Source organism: Oncorhynchus clarkii, chromosome 20 (genome assembly GCF_045791955.1).
Source record: "Oncorhynchus clarkii lewisi isolate Uvic-CL-2024 chromosome 20, UVic_Ocla_1.0, whole genome shotgun sequence".
Classification (NCBI taxonomy): Eukaryota; Metazoa; Chordata; class Actinopteri; order Salmoniformes; family Salmonidae; genus Oncorhynchus; species Oncorhynchus clarkii.
Window position 1 is genome coordinate 62,613,502 of NC_092166.1, and position 22,514 is coordinate 62,636,015.

Consider the following 22,514-nt stretch of genomic DNA (forward strand, 5'->3'; position numbering starts at 1 on the left):
AAAAAGTATTTAGTCAGCCACCAATTGTGCAAGTTCTCCCACTTAAACAGTTGAGAGAGGCCTGTAATTTTCATCATAGGTACACTTCAACTATGACAGACAAAATGAGAAAAAAAATCCAGAAAATCACATTGTAGGATTTTTTATGAATTTATTTGCAAATTATGGTGGAAAATAAGTATTTGGTCAATAACAAAAGTTTCTCAATACTTTGTTATATACCCTTTGTTGGCAATGACAGAGGTCAAGCGTTTTCTGTAAGTCTTCACAAGGTTCTCACACACCGTTGCTGGTATTTTGGCCCATTCCTCCATGCAAATCTCCTCTAGAGCAGTGATGTTTTGGGGCTGTTGCTGGACAACACGGACTTTCAACTCCCTCCAAAGATTTTCTATGGGGTTGAGATCTGGAGACTGGCTAGGCCACTCCAGGACCTTGAAATGCTTCTTACGAAGCCACTCCTTCATTGCCCGGGCGGTGTGTTTGGGATCATTGTCATGCTGAAAGACCCAGCCACGTTTCATCTTCAATGCCCTTGCTGATGGAAGGAGGTTTTCACTCAATCTCACGATACATGGCCCCATTCATTCTTTCCTTTACACGGATCAGTCGTCCTGGTCCCTTTACAGAAAAACAGCCCCAAAGCATGATGTTTCCACCCCCATGCTTCACAGTAGGTATGGTGTTCTTTGGATGCAACTCAGCAGTCTTTGTCCTCCAAACACGACGAGTTGAGTTTTTACCAAAAAGTTATATTTTGGTTTCATCTGACCATATGACATTCTCCCAATCTTCTTCTGGATCATCCAAATGCTCTCTAGCAAACTTCAGACGGGCCTGGACATGTACTGGCTTAAGCAGGGGGACACGTCTGGCACTGCAGGATTTGAGTCCCTGGCGGCGTAGTGTGTTACTGATGGTAGGCTTTGTTACTTTGGTCCCAGCTCTCTGCAGGTCATTCACTAGGTCCCCCCGTGTGGTTCTGGGATTTTTGCTCACCGTTCTTGTGATCATTTTGACCACACGGGGTGAGATCTTGCGTGGAGTCCCAGATCTAGGGAGATTATCAGTGGTCTTGTATGTCTTCCATTTCCTAATAATTGCTCCCACAGTTGATTTCTTCAAACCAAGCTGCTTACCTATTGCAGATTCAGTCTTCCCAGCCTGGTGCAGGTCTACAATTTTGTTTCTGGTGTCCTTTGACAGCTCTTTGGTCTTGGACATAGTGGAGTTTGGAGTGTGACTGTTTGAGGTTGTGGACAGGTGTCTTTTATATTGATAACAAGTTCAAACATGTGCCATTAAAAGGGGTAACGAGTGGAGGACAGAGGAGCCTCTTAAAGAAGAAGTTACAGGTCTGTGAGAGCCAGAAATCTTGCTTGTTTGTAGGTGACCAAATACTTACTTACTTATTTTCCACCATAATAAATTCATTAAAAATCCTACAATGTGATTTTCTGGATTTTTTTTCTCTCATTTTGTCTGTCATAGTTGAAGTGTACCTATGATGAAAATTACAGGCCTCTCATCTTTTTAAGTGGGAGAACTTGCACAATTGGTGGCTGACTAAATACTTTTTTGCCCCACTGTATCTGGCTCTGTACCAGTTCGTCAAAAGAGGACCATTGCGCTCTCCCAGTTCACCCATAACTTTGAGTGATTTTATCATCTGATATTGTGCATTTTTTCTAAGGAAGATCTGTGGACACTGAGATTAAAGGGAAACAATAACACTCATTAAGTATAAACATTCAAGTAGAGACGTTTGACTATAGAGGTTTATTAAAAATGTACTTAAGAGCCCAAAGCTAACTACAATTGTAAAATATTTGATTTTTCCTAAGGTGGAATGTCACGCAGGTCACATTTTCAACATAAAAACTGAGGCCGTTTCATTTAGTTTAGTAAGTTCTTGAGCACCAACATTTTCACACTGCCATATTATTCAGAGGCCCTGTGCCATTAATCTTAGACCTGTTTCTTCAGTAATCCTCTGCACTGTTTCCAGGAGCTGGTTTCCAGTTGTACTTGCACTTGTGGACTTTTAGATTGTGTCTACAGGCATAGGCATTCCCACAGTCTTTGCACACAAATGCTTTGACACCAGTGTGCACACGCTCGTGAGATTTTAGATGACCTTTCTGGCTGAACCTCTTACCACATTGATCACACTCAAATGGTTTCTCGCCTGTGTGAGTGCGCATGTGAACTTTAAGGAAATTGTACATAAACCCTTTCCCGCAAACTTTACAGTAATATGGTTTCAACCCTGTGTGAGTGACCTTGTGAATTTTAAGTGAATGATGATACCTAAAACCTTCCCCACAAATGTCACACTTGAATGGTTTCTCTCCTGTGTGAATGCGCACATGCTGATCCAGAGAAACTTTCACATAGAAGGCTTTACCACAGTGATGGCAGACATATGGCTTTGGCCCAGACGGCTGAATTGTCCCAGAGTGCAGCTTTGGGCCAGACTGCAGCTTTTCCTGAAGTGTAAGGTGACGTCTCTTGTGACTCCGGAGGGAGGAAGGCTCAAAGAAGGCTTTCTCACAGACATCACACTTGTAAGGCCTTTCACCAGTGTGCCTTATTTTATGGATCTTCAGGGTTCCGGACTGGGTGAACCTTTTACCACAAACGTCACAGCAATACAATTTCTGGCCTGTATGAGTTCTCTTGTGTCTGCTGAGATTAGCACCTTGACTAAACTTTTTTCCACAAATATCACAAGAAAAAGGTTTCTCTGCCCCATGTAGAGTCATATGGCTTTTGAGATGGCACTTTCGGCCAAAACATTTGCCACACACGTCGCAAACAAAATATTTTTCTTTTGTTTCTCCAGGATGGATGACCCCCATATGCTTTCTGAGAGCAGGTGCATCGCTGAAACGTTGGCCACATACAGTACAGCTATGATCCTTTTCTATATGACTCCTCTTATGGACAGCTAAGGTTGAAGTGGTAAAGAAAAGTTTGCCGCAGGTTTCACAGCAATACTTCCTCTCCCCTGAATGCGTAGCCTCGTGATCAACCAGTCTGCGTCTCCACTTGAAGGTCTTTGGGCAAAGAGAGCAGCTGAATGTCTTCGGTGCATCACCACTACACTTGTGCCTCTCTAGTCCCGTTTCCCCTAGAAACTTTTTTTCACAAACTGTGCATGTGACCGTTTTCTTTGTTTTGTGTCGCTTCATGTGTGACTGCAAAGCAGGTTTCTGGCGAAACACTGCGTCGCAATCGGCACAACTGAAGGGTGTCTCTCCAGAATGTGTCATGGAGTGTTCCTCAAGCCGCCTCTTCAAGCTAAAACATCTCCCACACTGCAAGCAGCTATAGGGTTTTGAATGGGTCCGAAAGTGTTTATTCAATAAACATCTCATCTTGAAATCTTTTCCACAATGAGAACAGCTGAAGGGCTGTCTGTCTCGTTTGTCTTGGTCTGTTGCAAACAGGCTCTGGGGTTCAAGATCAAACTCGTCTTGTGGATGAAACTGAGGGAGCAAATCCTCATCTGATGCAGGTGAGGACAGGGGGACAAAGTCAGGTTGATCATCATGATGATTAGACTCAGAGACAGATCCCTCACCTGTAAAAGAGATGGCCATTGTTAATTTTGTTTTGGACATGAAGAAACCACTACATACATACAATTAAGAAATGTATCAAAATACAACACAAAAACACTGCACACCTAAGTCATAGTAGATCTCTAAACCATCTCGGCTGTGCTACCTAACAATACTCAGACTACACTGTGTAGCAACAATTGCATAGCGAACGGCAGGGCAGAGACGCAAACCCAGGTCGCTGGTGTGAAATGCAAACACCCTACGCATCCCGCCAGTAGGGTTAACCCACTTGGTGGCAATTGCAACGTGGAGGCCAGCATCCCGAAGTCGCCTCTTCACTGTTGACGTTGAGACTGGTGTTTTGTAGGTACTCTGAAGCTGCCAGTTGAGGACCTGTGAGGCGTCTGTTTCTCAAACTAGACACTAATGTACTTTGTGCTGTTCTGTGAAGGGAGTAGTACACAGCGTTGTACAAGATCTTCAGTTTCTTGGCAACTTCTCACATGGAATAGCCTTCATTTCTCAGAACAAGAATAGACTGACGAGTTTCATAAGAAAGGTCTCTGTTTCTGGCCATTGAGAACGTAATCAAACTCACAAATGCTAAAACTCCAGATACTCAACTAGTTTAAAGAAGGCCAGTTGTATTGCTTCTTTAAATCAGAACAACAGTTTCAGCTGTGCTAACAATTGCAAAAGGGTTTTCTAATGACCAATTAGCCGTTTAAAATTCTAAACTTGGAATGGAACACAGGAGTGATGGATGCTGATAATGGGCCTCTGTACGCCTACCTAGATATTCCATTAAACATAAAAATGTGTAGTTTCCAGCTACAAAAGTCATTTACAACATTAACAATGTCCACACTGTATTTCTGATCAATTTGATATTATTTAAAAAGGAACTATTTTATTTTGCTTAAAAAAATAATGTTTTTAAACAAGGACATTTCTAAGTGACCCCAAAATTTTGAACGGTAGTGTATGCATGTATACAGTTGAAGTCAGAAGTTTACATACACCTTAGCCAAATACATTTCAACTCAGTTTCACAATTCCTGACATTTAATCCTAGTAAAAATTCCCTGTCTTAAGTCAGTTAGGATCACCACTTTATTTTAAGAATGTGAAATGTCAGAATAATAGTAGCAAAAATAATTTATTTCAGCTTTTATTTCTTTCATCACATTCCCCGTGGGTCAGAAGTTTACATACACTCAATTAGTATTTGGTAGCATTGCCTTTAAATTGTTTAACTTGGGTCAAACGTTTTGGGTAGCCTTCCACAACCTTCCCAGAACCAGTTGGGTGAATTGTGGCCCATTCCTCTTGACAGAGCTGGTGTAACTGAGTCAGGTTGGTAGGCCTCCTTGCTCGCACACGCCTTTTCAGTTCTGCCTACACATTTTCTATAGGATTGAGGTCAGGGGCTTTGTGATGGCCACTCCAATACCTTGACTTTGTTGTCCTTTAGCCATTTTGCCACGACTTTGGAAGTATGCTTGGGGTCATTGTCCATTTGGAAGACCCATTTGCGACCAAGCTTCCTGACTGATGTCTTGAGATGTTGCTTCAGTATATCCACAATTTTCTTTCCTCATAATGCCATCTATTTTGTGAAGTGCACCAGTCCCTTCTGCAGCAAACCACCCCCACAACATGCTGCCACCCCCGTGCTTCACGGTTGGGATGGTGTTCTTTGGCTTGCAAGCATCCCCCTTTTAACTCCAAACATAACGATGGTCATTATGGCCAAGCAGGTCTATTTTTGTTTCATCAGACCAGAGGACATTTCTCCAAAAAGTACGATCTTCGTCCCCATGTGCAGTTGCAAACCGTAGTCTGCCTTTTTTAATGGCGGCTTTGAAGAGGTGGCTTCTTCCTTGCCGAGCGGCCTTTCAGGTTGTCGATATAGGACTTGATTTACTGTGGACATGGATACTTTTGTACCGGTTTCCTCAAGGTCTGTTCTGGGATTGACTTGCACACCACCAAAGAACGAGTCTCCTTACTGAGTGTTATGACAGCTGTGTGGTCCCATGGTGTTAATACTTGCATACTATTGTTTGTACAGATGAACGTGGTACCTTCAGATGTTTGGAAATTGTTCCCAATGATGAACCAGACTTGTGGAGGTCTACAATTTTTTTTCTGAGGTCTTGGCTGATTTCTTTTAATTTTCCCATGATGTCAAGCAAAGAGGCACGGAGTTTGACGGTAGGCCTTCAAATACATCCACGGGTACACCTCCAATTGACTCAAATTATGTCAATTAACCTATCAGAAGCTTCTAAAGCCATGACATCATTTTCTGGAATTTTCCAAGCTGTTTAAAAGCACAGTCAACTTAGTGTGTGTCAACTGTGACCCACTGGAATTGTGATACAGTGAATTATAAGTGAAATAATCTGTCTGTAAACAATTTTTGGAAAAATGACTTGTGTCATACATAAAGTAGATGTCCTAAACGACTTGCCAAAACTATAGTTTGTTAACTAGAAATTTGTGGAGTGGTTGAAAAGCGAGTTTTAATGACTCCAACCTAAGTGTATGTAAACCTCCGACTTCAACTGCATATATACATATATTTTTAAGACAATCATGGTACCAATATTGCTTGTAATACACCAGTGCTTTCAGAAAGTATTCATACCCCTTCACTTATTCCACCTTTTGTTGTGTTACAGCCTGAATTCCAAATGGATTAAATGCATTTCTCACTAACCTACACACAATACCACATAATGACAGAGTGAAAACATGTTTGTAGATTTTTGGGCTAATTAAATACAGAAATATCCAATTTACAAAAGTATTTACATCCGAGTCCATACTTTGTAGAAGCACCTTTGCGGCGATTACAGATTTTATATTCTTGGGTATGTCAAGGACTTTCCAGCATTGCTTTGGCTGTATGCTTGGGGTCATTGTCCTGTTGCAACGTACATTTATCTCAGTCTAGGGTTTCTTGCACTGTGAAGCAGGTTCTAATCAAGGACTTTCCTGTATTTGGCTCCATTCATTGTTCCCTCTATCCTTACCAGTCTCCCAGTCCCTGCTGCCACCACAGAAATGCTTGCCTTATGCTCGGAGTCTTTCACATGCCTTTTTGCAAACTCCAGTCATGTGCCTTTATCCTCAGGAGTAGCTTCCGTCTGGTCACCTTCCCATAATGCCCAGATTGGTGAAGTGGTGTAGAGACTGAAAGGTTCTCCCATCTCACCCAAGGAACTCTGTAGTTCTGTCAGAGTGGTAATTGGAGTTCTTGGTCACCTCCCTGACCAAAGTCCTTCTTGTCCATTGGCTCAGTTTGGTCTGATGGCCAGCTGTAGGCAGAGCCTGGGTAGGTGCATATTTTTTCAATTTCCCAATGATTGAAACCACTGTGCTCTGGGAAACTTTCAACACACTAGAAATTGTTTTATACCCTTCCCCAGATAGAATTGTGATGAGGCATACAGTATATCTCGGAGATACACGGACAGTTCCGTTGTGACAACATGATTGGAGTCTATCTGTGGCCAACTCAATTGGTTGGACATGATTTAGAAAGAAAAACAACTGTCTATGTAAGTTGACAGTGGATGTCAGAGCAGAAACTATACTTGTGTGTGTGTGTGTGTGTGTGAGACACACAGTCAAAAGTTTTAGAACACCTACTCATTCAAGGGTTTTTCTTTATTTTTACTATTTTCTACATTGTAGAATAATAGTGAAGACAGCAGCACTATGAAATAACAAAGAATCATGTAGTAACCAAAAAAAAGTGTTAAACAAATCAAAATATATTTTATATTTGAGATTCTTCAAAGTAGCCACCTTTTACCTTGATGACAGCTTTGCACTCTTAGCATTCTCTCAACTAGCTTAATCTGGAATGCTTATCCAAAAGCCTTGAAGGAGTTCCCACATATGCTGAGCACCTGTTGGCTGCTTTTCCTTCACTCTGCAGTCCAATTCATCCCAAACCATCTCAATTGGGTTGAGGTCAGGTGATTGTAAAGGCCAGGTCATCTGATATGCACCACTCCCTCACTCTCCTTCTTGATTAAATAGCCCTTACACAGCCTGGCTGTTTGTTGGATCATTGTCCTGTTGAAAAACAAATGATAGTGGGACTAATCCCAAACCAGATGGGATGCTGGTCATGCTTGTTAAGTGACAGTTTCACCAGCAAAGCACCCCACAACATCTCCTCCATGCTTCATGGTGGGAACCACACATGCAGAGATTATCCGTTCACCTACTCTGCATCACAAAGACACAGCGGTTGGAACCATAAATCTCAAATTTGGACTCATCAGATCAAAGGACAGACTTCCACCGGTCTAATGTCCATTGCTCGTGTTTCTTGGCCCAAGCAAGTCTCTTATTCTTATTGGTGTCCTTTAGTAGTGGTTTCTCTGTGGCAATTCAACCATGAAGGCCTGATTCACACAGTCTCCTCTGACCAGTTGATGTTAAGATGGGTCTGTTACTTGAACTCTGTGAATCATTTCTTTGGGCTGCAATTTCTGAGGCTGGTAACTCTAATGAACGTATCCTCTGCAGCAAAGTTAACTCTGGGTCTTCCTTTCCTGTGGCGGTCCTCATGAGAGCCAGTTTCATCATAGCGCTTGATGGTTTTTGTAATTGCACTTGAAGAAACTTTCAAGATTCTTGAAATGTTCCATATTGACTGACCTTCATGTCTTAAAGTAATGATGGACTGTCGTTTCTCTTTGCTTATTTGAGCTGTTCTTGCCATAATATGGACTTGGTCTTTTATCAAATAGGGTTACCTTCTGTATACCACCCCTACCTTGTCACAACACAACTGATTGGCTCAAATGCATTAGGAAGGAAATACATTCCACAAATTAACTTAACAAGGCACAGCTGTTAATTGAAAGGCATTCCAGGTGACTACCTCATTGTTAAGATAATGGGCATAATGCCAACCCAGAGATGGCGCTAGTGGGGTACCTATCTATGATATATAAACAAGTGCATTATTAGTGTCTGATTATGATGTCGTAACCTGTAACATGTAATACCTGAGTAAAGGATTATGTTTGAATTTTACCAAACTCTCCGACCTGAGTATTCACATAATAACATGGTCTCAGAAGTGCTCCACCTGGTGGTGGATGAGTCTGTTAGACCAGTTCAACAGCTTCCCCACCAAATTCCCATTCCACTGAAGGAAAAGATAAAGGCTGTTGATTCAAAGGATGAACAGGGTGTCATTACGAAGGTCACCAAACCTACTAAGTCAATAAGCAACATGGTTGTGGTGGAAAAGCCTGGCAAAATAAGAGTCTGCCTCGATCCAAGTGCCCCAAACAAAGCCTTATGTAGGACACCGTACTAAATGCCTACCATTGAATAGATATTGCCAAGCCTGGCATAAGCGCAAATCTTTTCAGTTATGGATGCAAAAAATGGTTACTAGCAGGTACGTTTGGAGGAAGAGAGTAGTTACCTCACCACATTTTGGACCCACAATGGTAGATACCAGTGGACCAGGTTAGAGCCTTTGAGTGAAACCAGCTGCAGAGAAATATCACCAAAGGCAGCATGATGCACTTCAGGGACTGCCAGGAATAGGTGTCATAGCTGATGACATTCTGGTATACAGCTGTTGTGCTACAATGGAAGAAGCAGTGCAGGACTTCCAGAGGGCTACGGCAGCAGTCCTGTACAGCGCTTAATGTCTAGACGCACTCGCTCTCTGTTGCCAACAGCTCCCCAAGCTCCTCGCACCAAAGGTCATTAGGGATGTTCAGGCACACAAACGTGCACGTCAGAACTCCTCAAAACATTACTATGACTAGCATGCAAAAAATCTGCCTGTAATAAAACAAGGTCAAGCTGTCAGAGTGCTCCTGTCCCCTCACACCAGGGATGCCATATGGGGTCTTGGCACATGCATAGGGCACATCAGCGCAAGGTCATACGAAGTGGAAGGGCCGAAAGTATGGAATGAACCGGAAGGACATACGCCCAGTTCAGGAGCGCATAGGGCACAGGAGAGCACAGAAGACTGAATATCCTCTGGATGGTGTGGGCAGGACACAATGAGGAGACGGGGAAGACCCCACCAGGGCAGTTATCTCTACCGACCATACCTACAATATTTCAGGAGGCTGAGGAAGGAGAGGCCCCAAGATTCCCAGGGGTGCCCAACATCTCAGAGGTGCCAGGAGAGGACCTGAGGATGCCAGAGGTGCCCAACATCCCAGAAGTGCCAGGAGAGGACCTGAGGATGCCAGAGGTGTCCAACATCCCAGAGGTGCCAGGAGAGGACCTGAGGATGCCAGAGGTGCCCAACATGCTACCAGTGTGACACACTATGTTCCTTAAGAGATGGACAATGATTTTGTTGATAATGTAAATAGGTATTTTCACTGTGGTATTAAAATGGTAGGAAGTGCTTGAGCTAATTCTATATGAAAAGGAAGATGTTAAGATAATGGGCATTATGCCAACCCAGAGATGGCGCTAGTGGGGCACCTATCTGGGATATATAAAGAGGTGCATTATGAGTGTCTGATTAGTGTCTGATGTCGTGACCTGTAACACGTAATACCTGAGGTGTATCTCACTGATCATCCCTAAAGCCAACACCTCATTTGGCCGCCTTTCGTTCCAGTTCTCTGCTGCCTGTGACTGGAACGAATTGCAAAAATCGCTGAAGTTGGAGACTTTTATCTCCCTCACCAACTTCAAACATCTGCTATCTGAGCAGCTAACCGATCGCTGCAGCTGTACATAGTCTATCGGTAAATAGCCCACCCAATTTACCTACCTCATCCTCATACTGTTTATATTTATTTACTTTTCTGCTCTTTTGCATACCAATACAACCTATACATGACCATCTGATCATTTATCACTCGTGTTAATCTGCAAAATTGTGGGCCTCCCGGGTGGCGCAGTGGTTAAGGGCGCTGTATTGCAGGGTTCGAGCCCAGGCTCTGTCGTAACTGGCCGCGACCGGGAGGTCCGTGGGGCGACGCACAATTGGCCTAGCGTCGTCCGGGTTAGGAAGGGATTGGTCGGTAGGGATCTCCTTGTCTCATCGCGCACCAGCAACTCCTGTGGCGGGCCGGGCGCAGTGCGCGCTAGCCAAGGTTGCCAGGTGCACGGTGTAGCCTCCGACACATTGGTGCGGCTGGCTTCCGGGTTGGATGCGCTCTGTGTTAAGAAGCAGTACGGCTGGTTGGGTTGTGTATCGGAGGACGCATGACATTCAGCCTTCGTCTCTCCCGAGCCCGTACGGGAGTTGTAGCAATGAGACAAGATAGTAGCTACTACAACAATTGGATACCACGAAATTGGGGAGAAAAAGGGGTAAAATTCACAAAAAAATAAAAAAAAATCTGCAAATTGTAATTATTCGCCTACCTCCTCATGCCTTTTGCACACAATGTATATAGAATCTCTTTTTTTTCTACTGTGTGCTCCTTCTATGGTACTAGGAACATAACCACCATTAGCTAAATACGTTACATACTCACCCCTTTGTGGTTTTTCTTCCGTCCTCCCTCCTGCCAGACGGAGAGGCCTGTTTAGAGCGGTTTTCTCCACCACTCTCACTTCCGATTCGACCACGTACGTTAGCAGTGCTATTTTCTCTATCGAGGTTTTACTCAACACCTCCATGAATGATGCAAACTTTCTCTGAAAGAAGAAGAGTAAATTGAACTTAGTGATACCGTTACTGAAAATTCAAAACACACTCACTGCCTCATCGTTACTGCCTGAAGCTTTTAATAAATGAGTTAATTGACGAACTCACCGTGTTGGTTTTATTCACGCGTGTCATTTCTCTCTTTAGCAAACTATTCTCTTCATTTTCCATAACAGCAACAAAGCACTCGTCTAGGAGTCTCGACACCTCCCTTACTGCTGATTCAACGAATATATCCATAATAGTACATAATTGTGTCTGAAAAACCTCGTTGCTCGACATGGTTGTTATCGCCGCTCTGAAGCCAAGCCAGCAATAATATTTTACTACTTCCGGGTCACGGATTTTTTTTTCTTCTTCTATGGAATTATGGCGGTCCGCAACAACGTTAGAGGTGCGAGCCGCCAGCTACTGGATGGGGTGAAAACGGATCAACCTTAACATATTAGGGAGAAGTGAAGAATAAAATATACGTTAAAAAAAAAAAAAAAAAATATATATATACTTATAATATTCCAAACAAAAACCAAGAACTCCTTCAGTCAGATTAATATGTTTAGGCTGTGAAACCATCAGTAAGGTTTTTAATCAAGTCAACACTCACCAGGCTGCAGTGCCAGAGGTATTCAAGGGCCTGTTCTCAGAGCATGCGCAGAACAGCTGGCAGGCATATGCATTGTCATTTTCAACCTCTCCCTGACCCAGTCTGTAATCCCCACATGTCTCAAGATGACCACCATCCTTCCTGTTTCCAAGAACTCTAAGGCTACCTGCTGCAATGACTACCGCCCTGTAGCACTCACATCTGTAATCATGAAGTGCTTTGAAAGGCTGGTTATGGCACACATCAATTCCATCCTCCTAGACCCACTCCAATTTGCATACCACCCCAACAGATCCATAGACAACGCAATCTCAATTCCACTCCACACTGGCCTCACCCACCTAGATAAGAGGAATAGCTATGTAAGAATGCTGTTCATTGACTACAGCTCAGCGTTCAACACCATAGCCCCCGCCAGACTCGTCACCAAGCTTTGGACCCTGGTACTGAACACCTCCCTCTGCAACTGCATCCTGGACTTCCTGATGGGCCGAACCCAGGTGGGGAGAGTAGGCAACATCACCTCCGCCACACTGACCCTCGACACGGGGGCCCCACAGGGGTATGCGCTTAGTTCTCTCCTGTATTCCCTGTTGACCCACAACTTATTATTATTATTTTTTTCATTGAAACATGACCATTGATACGTTCACATTCAATCCCATTCAAAAAATAGCTTCTTTTTTTTCCCTCACCCTCCTCAACCCATTTTGCTCTAGATGTAATAAAGGCTCCTTTAGCTAAATCAATCTACATTTGATCTGGTTCTATTCAAGATGTATTCAACTCTGTTTCATCCTCTGCTGAAAGGTTATCCTTTTCTAAGAGAACATTCAATTTATTCATAAGCTCATCTTCTTTCAAACCTTCCTGCTTCTTTTGTTCCTTACTGCGTATAATGGCGATACATCTTACATTGAAGTTAAATATTTCCCAGTTACTTTCATGCTTTGGTTCTAAGTCATTTAAGTTAAACGAGTCTATGATCAAGTTCTTTATGTTCTTGTTAAAGACTGGATCATTTAGGAGTGAATTATTAAGTTTGCAGTATCCTCAAATACCACTGGATTTTTCAGAACATTCTATCTTCAATAATGTAATTTTATGATCAGTCAAAGGAGCATGTTTATGATTTACTTTATGTACATACTGTAAAAGTGGGGGAGAAATGAGAAACAGATCAATTCTGGATCTGACCGTCATTGACCTATTACACCAGGAGTATTCGTTTAAGTTCATATTAAAGTTAATGTATCCATCACTGTCAGTTTATTGCAAAATGAGGTGATGATGTCACTATTCTGAGATCTTTGACCTATTCTAGGTTGAAATCTATCCAATGAGTTATCAGGTGTTTCATTAAAGTCTCCAGCTATTATAAGCCATGCATTTGTATACTTGTTTTGCAGCTCAGTAAGCTTATCAGCAAGATCAGAAAATAAAGTCTTATTTGAGGTGTAAGAGTTGTACTCATATACATTGCATATAATAAAACAAGCTTTACCTAGTTTTGAGATCATTATAACCCATCTCCCATCTTTGGACATACACCTCTAAACTTATGAAGTAGTATCATAGTACAGGCTGAGTGGTTAGTCCAGTGACTATAATAAACATTATTTCCTCATGGTGATTTCCAAAAACTAGCATTTGAATCGCAAGAGTGAGTCTCCTGGAGTAAAATGAAATCTGCATTAGAAAGTTTACAAAATAAAAAAAGTGCTTTTCTTTTATGTTTCGTAAACCCCTGGCATTTAGAGATACAATAATGAGTGCACTGATTTCAAAATGTTGCATAACCGGACAAAATAAGACAAATACAGTGTAGTGACATTAATAACTGGTTAACGAGTTGAACTAGTAAGTTAGGTAGACAATAAGGAAACCTGAGCTTAGAGAAAGAACTGGACTACCCTAAACCGAGGTAGTTATGATCAATATGATGAACCCGTATTCAGATTTATGAACCTGGTGATATAAAACATGGGTGAATGTAAAAATGGCAATCGATGAATAAACTCAAGTAATTTAGCTAACTCTTAACGTTTTCATTTGACCATCTTCCCCATTATCCCCAGTGTATTTATACCTGTGTTCTCTGTTTGTTGCCAGTTCATTTTGTTTCGTCAAGCCTACCAGTGGTTTTTCCCATGCTCCTGTTTGTCTCTAGTTCCTATTTTCTAGCTTTCCCGGTTTTTGACCATTCTACCTGCCTTGACCCTGTGCTTGACTGTCATTCTGTACCTTGTTATACCACCCTGGTTTACTGACCTCTGCCTGCCTGCCCTTCGGTACCTTTCGGACTCTGCTCTGGACTACTGACCTCTGCCTGCCCTTGACCTGTCGTTTGCCTGCCCCCGTTTTTGTAAAAAACTTTTGTTACTTTGAAACTGTTTGCATCTGGGTCTTCTCCTGAGCCTTGACAAAAAGTGATAATGCCCTCGAAGCTGATGTTTGGAGGATATATTGGCACAGTTTGCTAGACTTCGTCTTGGGCCTAACAACACCCATGCCAATGTCCTCCAAACACCGGCTTTTTGGACATTATCACTTAATTATAATCTTATTTCAAGATTAAAGATGTAATCTGCAAAGAAAACAACAATCACTGTATGATGCTGAAAATAGAGAAAAGGGAGGCATGTTCTCATAGACGCATCATCTGATGGAACAGACATTGACATTGTAAGAAAAGGGACAATGCTTGTATTTTCCTCATGTCTTATAGTCAAATAATAAAAGCACTCGTGTTGTCAGTATCAGATCTGTTAGTCACTCTAGGCCTAGTAGTAAACCTAGCCCGCTGGTGTTAAAGGCTTTGTGTAGACAAAGGTTTGGGCAATCATTGCACTGGGCACAGATGTCAGTTCAACGCTAAGTTTTGATTTACATTTGGTTGAGTTGTCAACTAATGTGAATTCAACAAAAAAAATAATAAAAAATATCACCATGTCATTGAATTTAGGTAAAAAAATTGAGTGATTTTTTATTTATTTTTAATTCTCTTACGTTGATTACTTTTTTAAATTTCAATTTGTTTTTTTACATTGATTCAACATCATCACATTGACATTTTGGGTTGAAATGACGTAGAAACAATGTTGATTCAACCTGTTTGAATCAGGTTATCAAGATAGTCAAGATAGTGTTAAAAAAACAGGTCTTTAAATATTGATAATTTATTTTATTTTATTTAACCTTTATTTAAGCAAGTCAGGCAAGTCAGTTAAGAACAAATTCTTATTTACAATGACGGCCTAGCAAAAGGAAAAAGGCCTCCTGCAGGATTAAAAATAATAAATGAAAATAAAATATAGGGAAAAACACACATGACAAGAGAGACTACACAACACTACATAAAGAGACACCAAAGACAACAAAAAAGCAAGGCAGCAACACAGCATGGTAGCAACACAACATGTCAATAACATGGTAGCAACACAACATGGTAGCAGCACAAAACATGGTACAAAACATTCTTGGGCACAGACAACAGCACAAAGGGCAAGAAGGTAGAGACAACAATACATCACACAAAGCAGCCACAACTGTCAGTAAAAGTGTCCATGATTGAGTCTTTGAGGGAAGAGATTGAGATAAAACTGTTTGAGTGTTTGTTGCAGCTCGTTCCAGTCGCTAGCTGCAGCGAACTGAAAAGATGAGCTTGGGGACCTTTAACAGAATGTGACTGGCAGAACGGGTTTTGTATATGGAGGATGAGGGCTGCAGTAGATATCTCAGACAGGGGGGAGTGAGGCCTAAGAGGGTTTTATAAATAAGCATCAACCAGTTGGTCTTGTGACAGGTATATGGAGATGACCAGTTTACAGAGGAGTATAGAGTGCAGTGATTATTTTTTATTTATTTTTATTTTACCAGGCAAGTCAGTTAAGAACAAATTCTTATTTACAATGACGGCCTAGGAACAGTGGGTTAACTGCCTTGTTCAGGGGTAGAACAACAGATTTTTACCTTGTTAGCTCGGGGATTCGATCTAGCAACCTTTTGGTTGCGCTCTAACCACTAGGCTACTTGCCGCCCAGGTAGCCTATAAGGAGCATTGGTGGCAAATCTGATGGATGAATGGTAAAGAACATCTAGCCACTCGAGAGCACCCTTTCCTGCCTTTCTATAAATTACATCTCCATAATCTAGCATGGGTAGGATGGTCATCTGAATCAGGGTTAGTTTGGCAGCTGGGGTGAAAGAGGAGCGATTACGATAGAGGAAACAAGTCTACATTTAACTTTAGCCTACAGCTTTGATATGTGCTGATAGAAGGACAGTGTACTGTCTAGCCATACTCCCAAGTACTTGTATGAGGTGACTATCTCAAGCTCTAATCCCTCAGAGGTAGTAATCACACATGTAGAGTGAGGGGTATTCTTCTTACCAAACCACATGACCTTTGTTTTGGAGGTGTTCAGAGCAAGGATAAGGGCAGAGAAAGCTTATTGGACACTAAGAAAGCTTTGTTGTAGAGCGTTTAACACAATATCCGGGGAGGGGCCAGCTGAGTATGACTGTATCATCTGCATATAAATGGATGAGAGAGCTTCCTACTGCCTGAGCTATGTTGTTGATGTAAATTGAGAAGAGCGTGGTGACTAGGATCGAGCCTTGGGGTACTCCCTTGGTGACAGGCAGTGGCTGAGACAGCAGATGTTCTGACTTTATACACTGCACTCTTTGAGAGAGGTAGTTAGCAAACCAGTCCAAAGACCCCTTAGAGACACCAATACTCCTTAGCCGGCCCACAGGAATGGAATGGTCTACCACATCAAAAGCTTTGGCCAATACAATAAAAATAGCAGCACAGCACAACATTGCTTAGAATCAAGGGCAATGATGACATCATTGAGGACCTTTAAGGTTGCAGTGACACATTCATAACCTGAGCGGAAACCAGATTACATACCAGAGAGAATACTATAGACATCAAGAAAGCCAGTCAGTTGATTATTGACAAGTTATTCCAACACTTTTGATAAACAGGGCAAAAAAGAAATAGGCCTATAACAGTTCAGGTTGATCTCCCCCTTTACATAAAGGATGAACTGTGGCTGCCTTCCAAGCAATGGGAATGTGTGATCACCTCCCTCTCCCACAGCCCATTCCTGAGGGGTAGTATAAAGGTGTCTCTCCTGCACTGTGTGTCATTCATGGCTGATATTTAAGATATGTCACTTCACATATCACTTTAGGACAATCACTTCAGCACTGTTCTATTATGATCTACATTTTACACAGACCAGAGTGGAATGATGAATGAATGGGGAGAGACTGTAAATGTGTGATTTGTCTTTAGTTGTCGTTGCATCCAACTGCGCAGTATATCTGATTCAGTAATTCAATGCTTTCACCGGTAATTGACACTGATTTCAATGTCACAAAATACCTAAATATGCATGATAATGTAATTCCCCATACATGGTTGACTCTCACTCATGAAAAATGGATAAGTGAATTATACAACCTTTATTGCATACTATAAAACATACATAATTCCACCATCCTTACATGACATAGCATATGTAAATAACTCAGATCAAAACTATTTGGAATGTCCAGCTGAGCACTCAAATACGTTTTTACATTTCAAAATCTCAGCAAGTTGCATTTAGGAGGGAGACAAAAGGCTTAGATATGGGATTATAATGATGACAGAACTATGCGAGTTTGTATTTTGAATTTCGTGGTCGCACATTCAGATTCGTGGTTGCAAGTACGATTTGCAAATGTGTAATGCAATTTCACAAGCTTGTATCATGATGTGTGAAAGATTTAACTATGGTCACAAACTTGTAACTTGACATTTGAATAAATTCAATAAGATTTGCAAACGGCTCAGACACAAGAGGTATGTGGCAGGGTCTACAGTCAATCACGGACTACAAAAAGAAAACCAGCTCGCTTTGCATCTTTGCTCGCTTTGAAGACAATACAGTGCCACTGACATGGCCCGCTACCAAAACCTGCGAACTCTCCTTCACTGCAGCCGTCGTGAGTAAAACATTTAAACGTGTTAAACCTCGCAAGGCTGCAGGCCCAGACGGCATCCCCAGCCGCGTCCTCAGAGCATGCGCAGACCAGCTGGCTGGTGTGTTTACGGACATTCAATCAATCCTTATCCCAGTCTGCTGTTCCCACATGCTTCAAGAGGGCCACCATTGTTCCTGTTCCCAAGAAAGCTAAGGTAACTTAGCTAAACGACTACCGCCCCGTAGCACTCACTTCCGTCATCATGAAGTGCTTTGAGAGACTAGTCAAGGACCATATCACCTCCACCCTACCTGACACACTAGACCCAATCCAATTTGCTTACCGCCCCAATAGGTCCACAGACGACGCAATCGCAACTACACTGCACACTGCCCTAACCCATCTGGACAAGAGGAATACCTATGTGAGAATGCTGTTCATCGACTACAGCTCAGCATTTATTAACACCATAGTACCCTCCAAACTCGTCATCAAGCTCGAGACCCTGGGTCTCGACCCTGTCCCTGTGCAACTGGGTACTGGACTTCCTGACGGGCCGCCCCCAGGTGGTGAGGGTAGGTAACAACATCTCCACCCCGCTGATCCTCAACACTGGGGCCCCAAAAGGGTTCGTTCTGAGTCCTCTCCTGTACTCCCTGTTCACCCACAAATGCGTGGCCATGCACGCCTCCAACTCACTCATCAAGTTTGCAGACGACACTACAGTGGTAGGCTTGATTACCAACAACGACGAGACGGCCTACAGGGAGGAGGTAAGGGCCCTCAGAGTGTGTTGTCAGGAAAATAACCTCACACTCAACGTCAACAAAACAAAGGAGATTATCGTGGACTTCAGGAAACAGCAGAGGGAGCACCCCCCTATCCACATCGACGGGACAGTAGTGGAGAGGGTAGTAAGTTTTAAGTTCCTCGGCATACACATCACGGACAACCTGAATTGGTCCACCCACACAGACAGCGTGGTGAAGAAGGCGCAGCAGCGCCTCTTCAACCTCAGGAGGCTGAAGAAATTTGGCTTGTCACCAAAAGCACTCACAAACTTTTAAATATGCACAATCGAGAGCATCCTGTTGGGCTGTATCACCGCCTGGTACGGCAACTGCTCCGCCCACAACCGTAAAGCTCTCCAGAGGGTAGTGAGGTTTGCACAACGCATCACCGGGGGCAAACTACCTGCCCTCCAGGACACCTACACCACCCGATGTCACAGGAAGGCCATAAAGATCATCAAGGACAACAACCAACCGAGCCACTGCCTGTTCACCCCGCTATCATCCAGAAGGCGAGGTCAGTACAGGTGCATCAAAGCAGGGACCGAGAGACTGAAAAACAGCTACTATCTCAAGGCCATCAGACTGTTAAACAGCCACCACTAACATTGAGTGGCTGCTGCCAACATACTGACTCAAGTCCAGCCACTTTAATAATGGAAAAATTGATGTAAAAAATTTATCACTAGCCACTTTACACAATGCTACTTAATATAATGTTTACATACTATACATTACTCATCTCATATGTATATACTGTACTCGATACCATCTACTGCATCTTGCCTATGCCGTTCTGTACCATCACTCATTCATATATTTTTATGTACATATTCTTCATCCCTTTACACTTGTGTGTATAAGGTAGTTGTTGTGGAATTGTTAGTTAGATTACTCGTTGGTTATTACAGCATTGTCGGAACTAGAAGCACAAGCATTTCGCTACAGTCGCATTAACATCTGCTAACCATGTGTATGTGACAAATACATTTGATTTGGTTCAAGTTGTATCTTCATGTCTCTAAGTTGGCTCTCACTCCCTCTGACCCCTAAGCCCTCCCATTGGCCCAGGGCCTCCTGGAAAACCCTCTAATTAAAGTATCTCTGAAAGGGAGTTACTCCAGGAGTAGACAGGTTTATGGTGCATAGCGCTTATCCACTCATAAGATTGGAGTATTAGCTATACATGTATTTATTTTTTTATTTTTTAAATATGCATGACTTAATGACATGGAGCGCTCAATGTTTCTGCTGGTAGCAGGCCTCAACCTGGATGCAGGGAAATGTCCTGCCTTGGAGTATTGTTGTATTCATCTTGACCAAGCACCTGGAAATCACATGACAAACCTGCATAGATTAACAAATGGAAATGGTAACAGTATTTATTCAATTGAAGTCATGACAACCATAGGTTCTCTGCAAAGGAGTGTTGTGGGGGCTGTGCTTTGGCAAAGTGGGTGGGGTTATATCCTTCCTGTTTGGCCCTGTCCGGGGGTGTCCTCGGAGTGGGCCACAGTGTCTCCTGACCCCTCCTGTCTCAGCCTCCAGTATTTATGCTGCAGTAGTTTATGTGTCGGGGGGCTAGGGTCAGTTTGTTATATCTGGAGTACTTCTCCTGTCCTATTCGGTGTCCTGTGTGAATCTAAGTGTGCGTTCTCTAATTCTCTCCTTCTCTCTCTCGGAGGACCTGAGCCCTAGGACCATGCCCCAGGACTACCTGACATGATGACTCCTTGCTGTCCCCAGTCCACCTGGCTGTGCTACTGCTCCAGTTTCAACTGTTCTGCCTTATTATTATTATTCGACCATGCTGGTCATTTATGAACATTTGAACATCTTGGCCATGTTCTGTTATAATCTCCACCCGGCACAGCCAGAAGAGGACTGGCCATCCCACATATGCTCTCTCTAATTCTCTCTTTCTTTCTCTCTCTCGGAGGACCTGAGCCCTAGGACCATGCCCCAGGACTACCTGACATGATGACTCCTTGCTGTCCCCAGTCCACCTGACTGTGCTGCTGCTCCAGTTTCAACTATTCTGCCTTATTATTATTCGACCATGCTGGTCATTTATGAACATTTGAACATCTTGACCATGTTTTGTTATAATCGCCACCCGGCACAGCCAGAAGAGGACTGGCCACCCCACATAGCCTGGTTCCTCTCTAGGTTTCTTCCTAGGTTTTGGCCTTTCTAGGGAGTTTTTCCTAGCCACCGTGCTTCTACACCTGCATTGCTTGCAGTTTGGGGTTTTAGGCTGGGTTTCTGTACAGCACTTTGAGATATCAGCTGATGTACGAAGGGCTATATAAATAAATTTGATTTGATTTGATTTGATTTGAGTGTACAGGTTTTTGTTCCAGAACTTCACTAACACCAAATGTAACTAACTGTGGTCTAAATTGAACAAAAACTTGCACAGTTTAATCCCCTGGGACAGAAGTCATGTATGTATTATTGAATGAGCTACAATTCTGCATGATAGAAATAGATCCAAACATGTTATTCTCTACCTAACCTTGTCAATCAACTCCAAGAAAAATATGATTTTCCTGATGGATGGGAGGTTCCCAAATTCTTTAGATCTGAAAGGGGGGAGAAATGAGCCTCCATGCTCAAATTTCAGTGCTGCTTCATGTTGCTGAGAACCACAACTACCTTAAATGTGCCGTTTTACATATTTATAAGTTTGAGTTAAGTTTAAGTTTATTTTTTAGCTAGCTAGTCTATTTGCAATGAAATTGAGGGGAATTTTTATTGATAACTTTTTCAGTCACAAATTAAATCAGTAAACAGGCAGTAGAATGAAGTACTTTGACAAAAAAAAGTGTTCAATAGTCAGTAACAAGTCTTTAAAGTATAGCTATAGTTTTTGTTATCTACTCAGTGCAGTGATGATGGTGGGAGTAAACTCGCTACCTTTCTACCAGCAGATTCAATTTAGCTAGCTATCTAGCTAACGTTAATGCCATTTGTATAAACTATCAATCAGATAGATGGTTATTAACTAGCCAATATATTGATTTTCCCCTCATATCTAAAGCTGCCTGAGAAAGCTAGCCAGTTGATGGTAAAGTCAAGGTTAAACGTCAGAGGCCAGATAGCTAACGCAACACCGGCTGTAAATGCAATGACTGGCCTGGAGTTTGTCTGAAATGTACCATTATATTCAGTGGTGAAAAAAGTACCCAATTGACATTCTTGAGTAAAAGTAAAGATACCTTAATAGAAATTGACTCAACTAAAAGTGAAAGTCGTCCTGTAAAATACTATTTTGAGTAAAAGTATGTGGTTTTAAATATACTTAACTATTAAAAGTAAAAGTATAAATAACTTCAAAGTCAAATATTAAGCAAACCAGACGGCACAATTTTCTTTTTTTAAAATGTATTTAATAATTTAACATAATTTACAAACTAAGCATGTGTTTAGCGAGTCTGCCAAATCAGAGGCAGTAGGGATGACCAGGTATGCTCTCTTGATAAGTGTGAATTAGACCCTTTCTTGTCCTACTAAGCATTTAAAATGTAACGAGTACTTTTGGGTGTCAGGGAAAATGTATGGAGTAAAAAGTATATAATTTTGTTTAGGAATGTAGTGAAATAAAAGTTATCAAAAATATAAAATAGTAAAGTACAGATATCCTAAAAAAAACTACTTAAGTGGTACTTCCAAGTATTTTTATTTAAGTACTTTACACCACTGATTATATTTCACATGATAAGCAAACTACGTTCATGCCTTTTCACCCAATAAATCGACGTACACAGATATACACAGACATTAACGTTACCTTTAAGTAGATTGTTTTAGTTACCTCATCCTCGCTTGCTCACGTGGGTAGCTACTGCTTGATATTTGATTGATGGAACAATCCAGCCAATGGTTAGGAA

General features: G+C 42.1%; 1 protein-coding gene across 1 annotated transcript; it reads right to left on the reverse strand.

The window, feature by feature from the left end:
- Positions 1–1,760: 1,760 nt before the first annotated feature.
- Positions 1,761–11,577, reverse strand: LOC139376668 (zinc finger protein 665-like). The gene is made up of 3 exons (XM_071119505.1): positions 11,353–11,577; positions 11,072–11,234; positions 1,761–3,586 (listed from the first exon to the last, which is right to left on the reverse strand). Exons 1-3 carry the CDS (start codon positions 11,524–11,526, stop codon positions 1,983–1,985), a joined length of 1,941 nt encoding a protein of 646 aa, XP_070975606.1. The 5' UTR covers positions 11,527–11,577; the 3' UTR covers positions 1,761–1,982.
- Between the last annotated feature and the right edge of the window lie 10,937 nt (positions 11,578–22,514).

Bases quoted from the DNA above. Each gene is read 5' to 3' on its own strand.
- LOC139376668 (XM_071119505.1), bottom strand. From the start codon at position 11,526: ATGTCGAGCAACGAGGTTTTTCAGACACAATTATGTACTATTATGGAT. The intron at 11,235-11,352 runs GTGAGTTCGTCA...TTCTTCTTTCAG, and splicing joins GCGTGAATAAAACCAACACG to AGAAAGTTTGCATCATTCAT. The intron at 3,587-11,071 runs GTGAGTATGTAA...TCTCTTTTACAG, and splicing joins GGAAGAAAAACCACAAAGGG to GTGAGGGATCTGTCTCTGAG.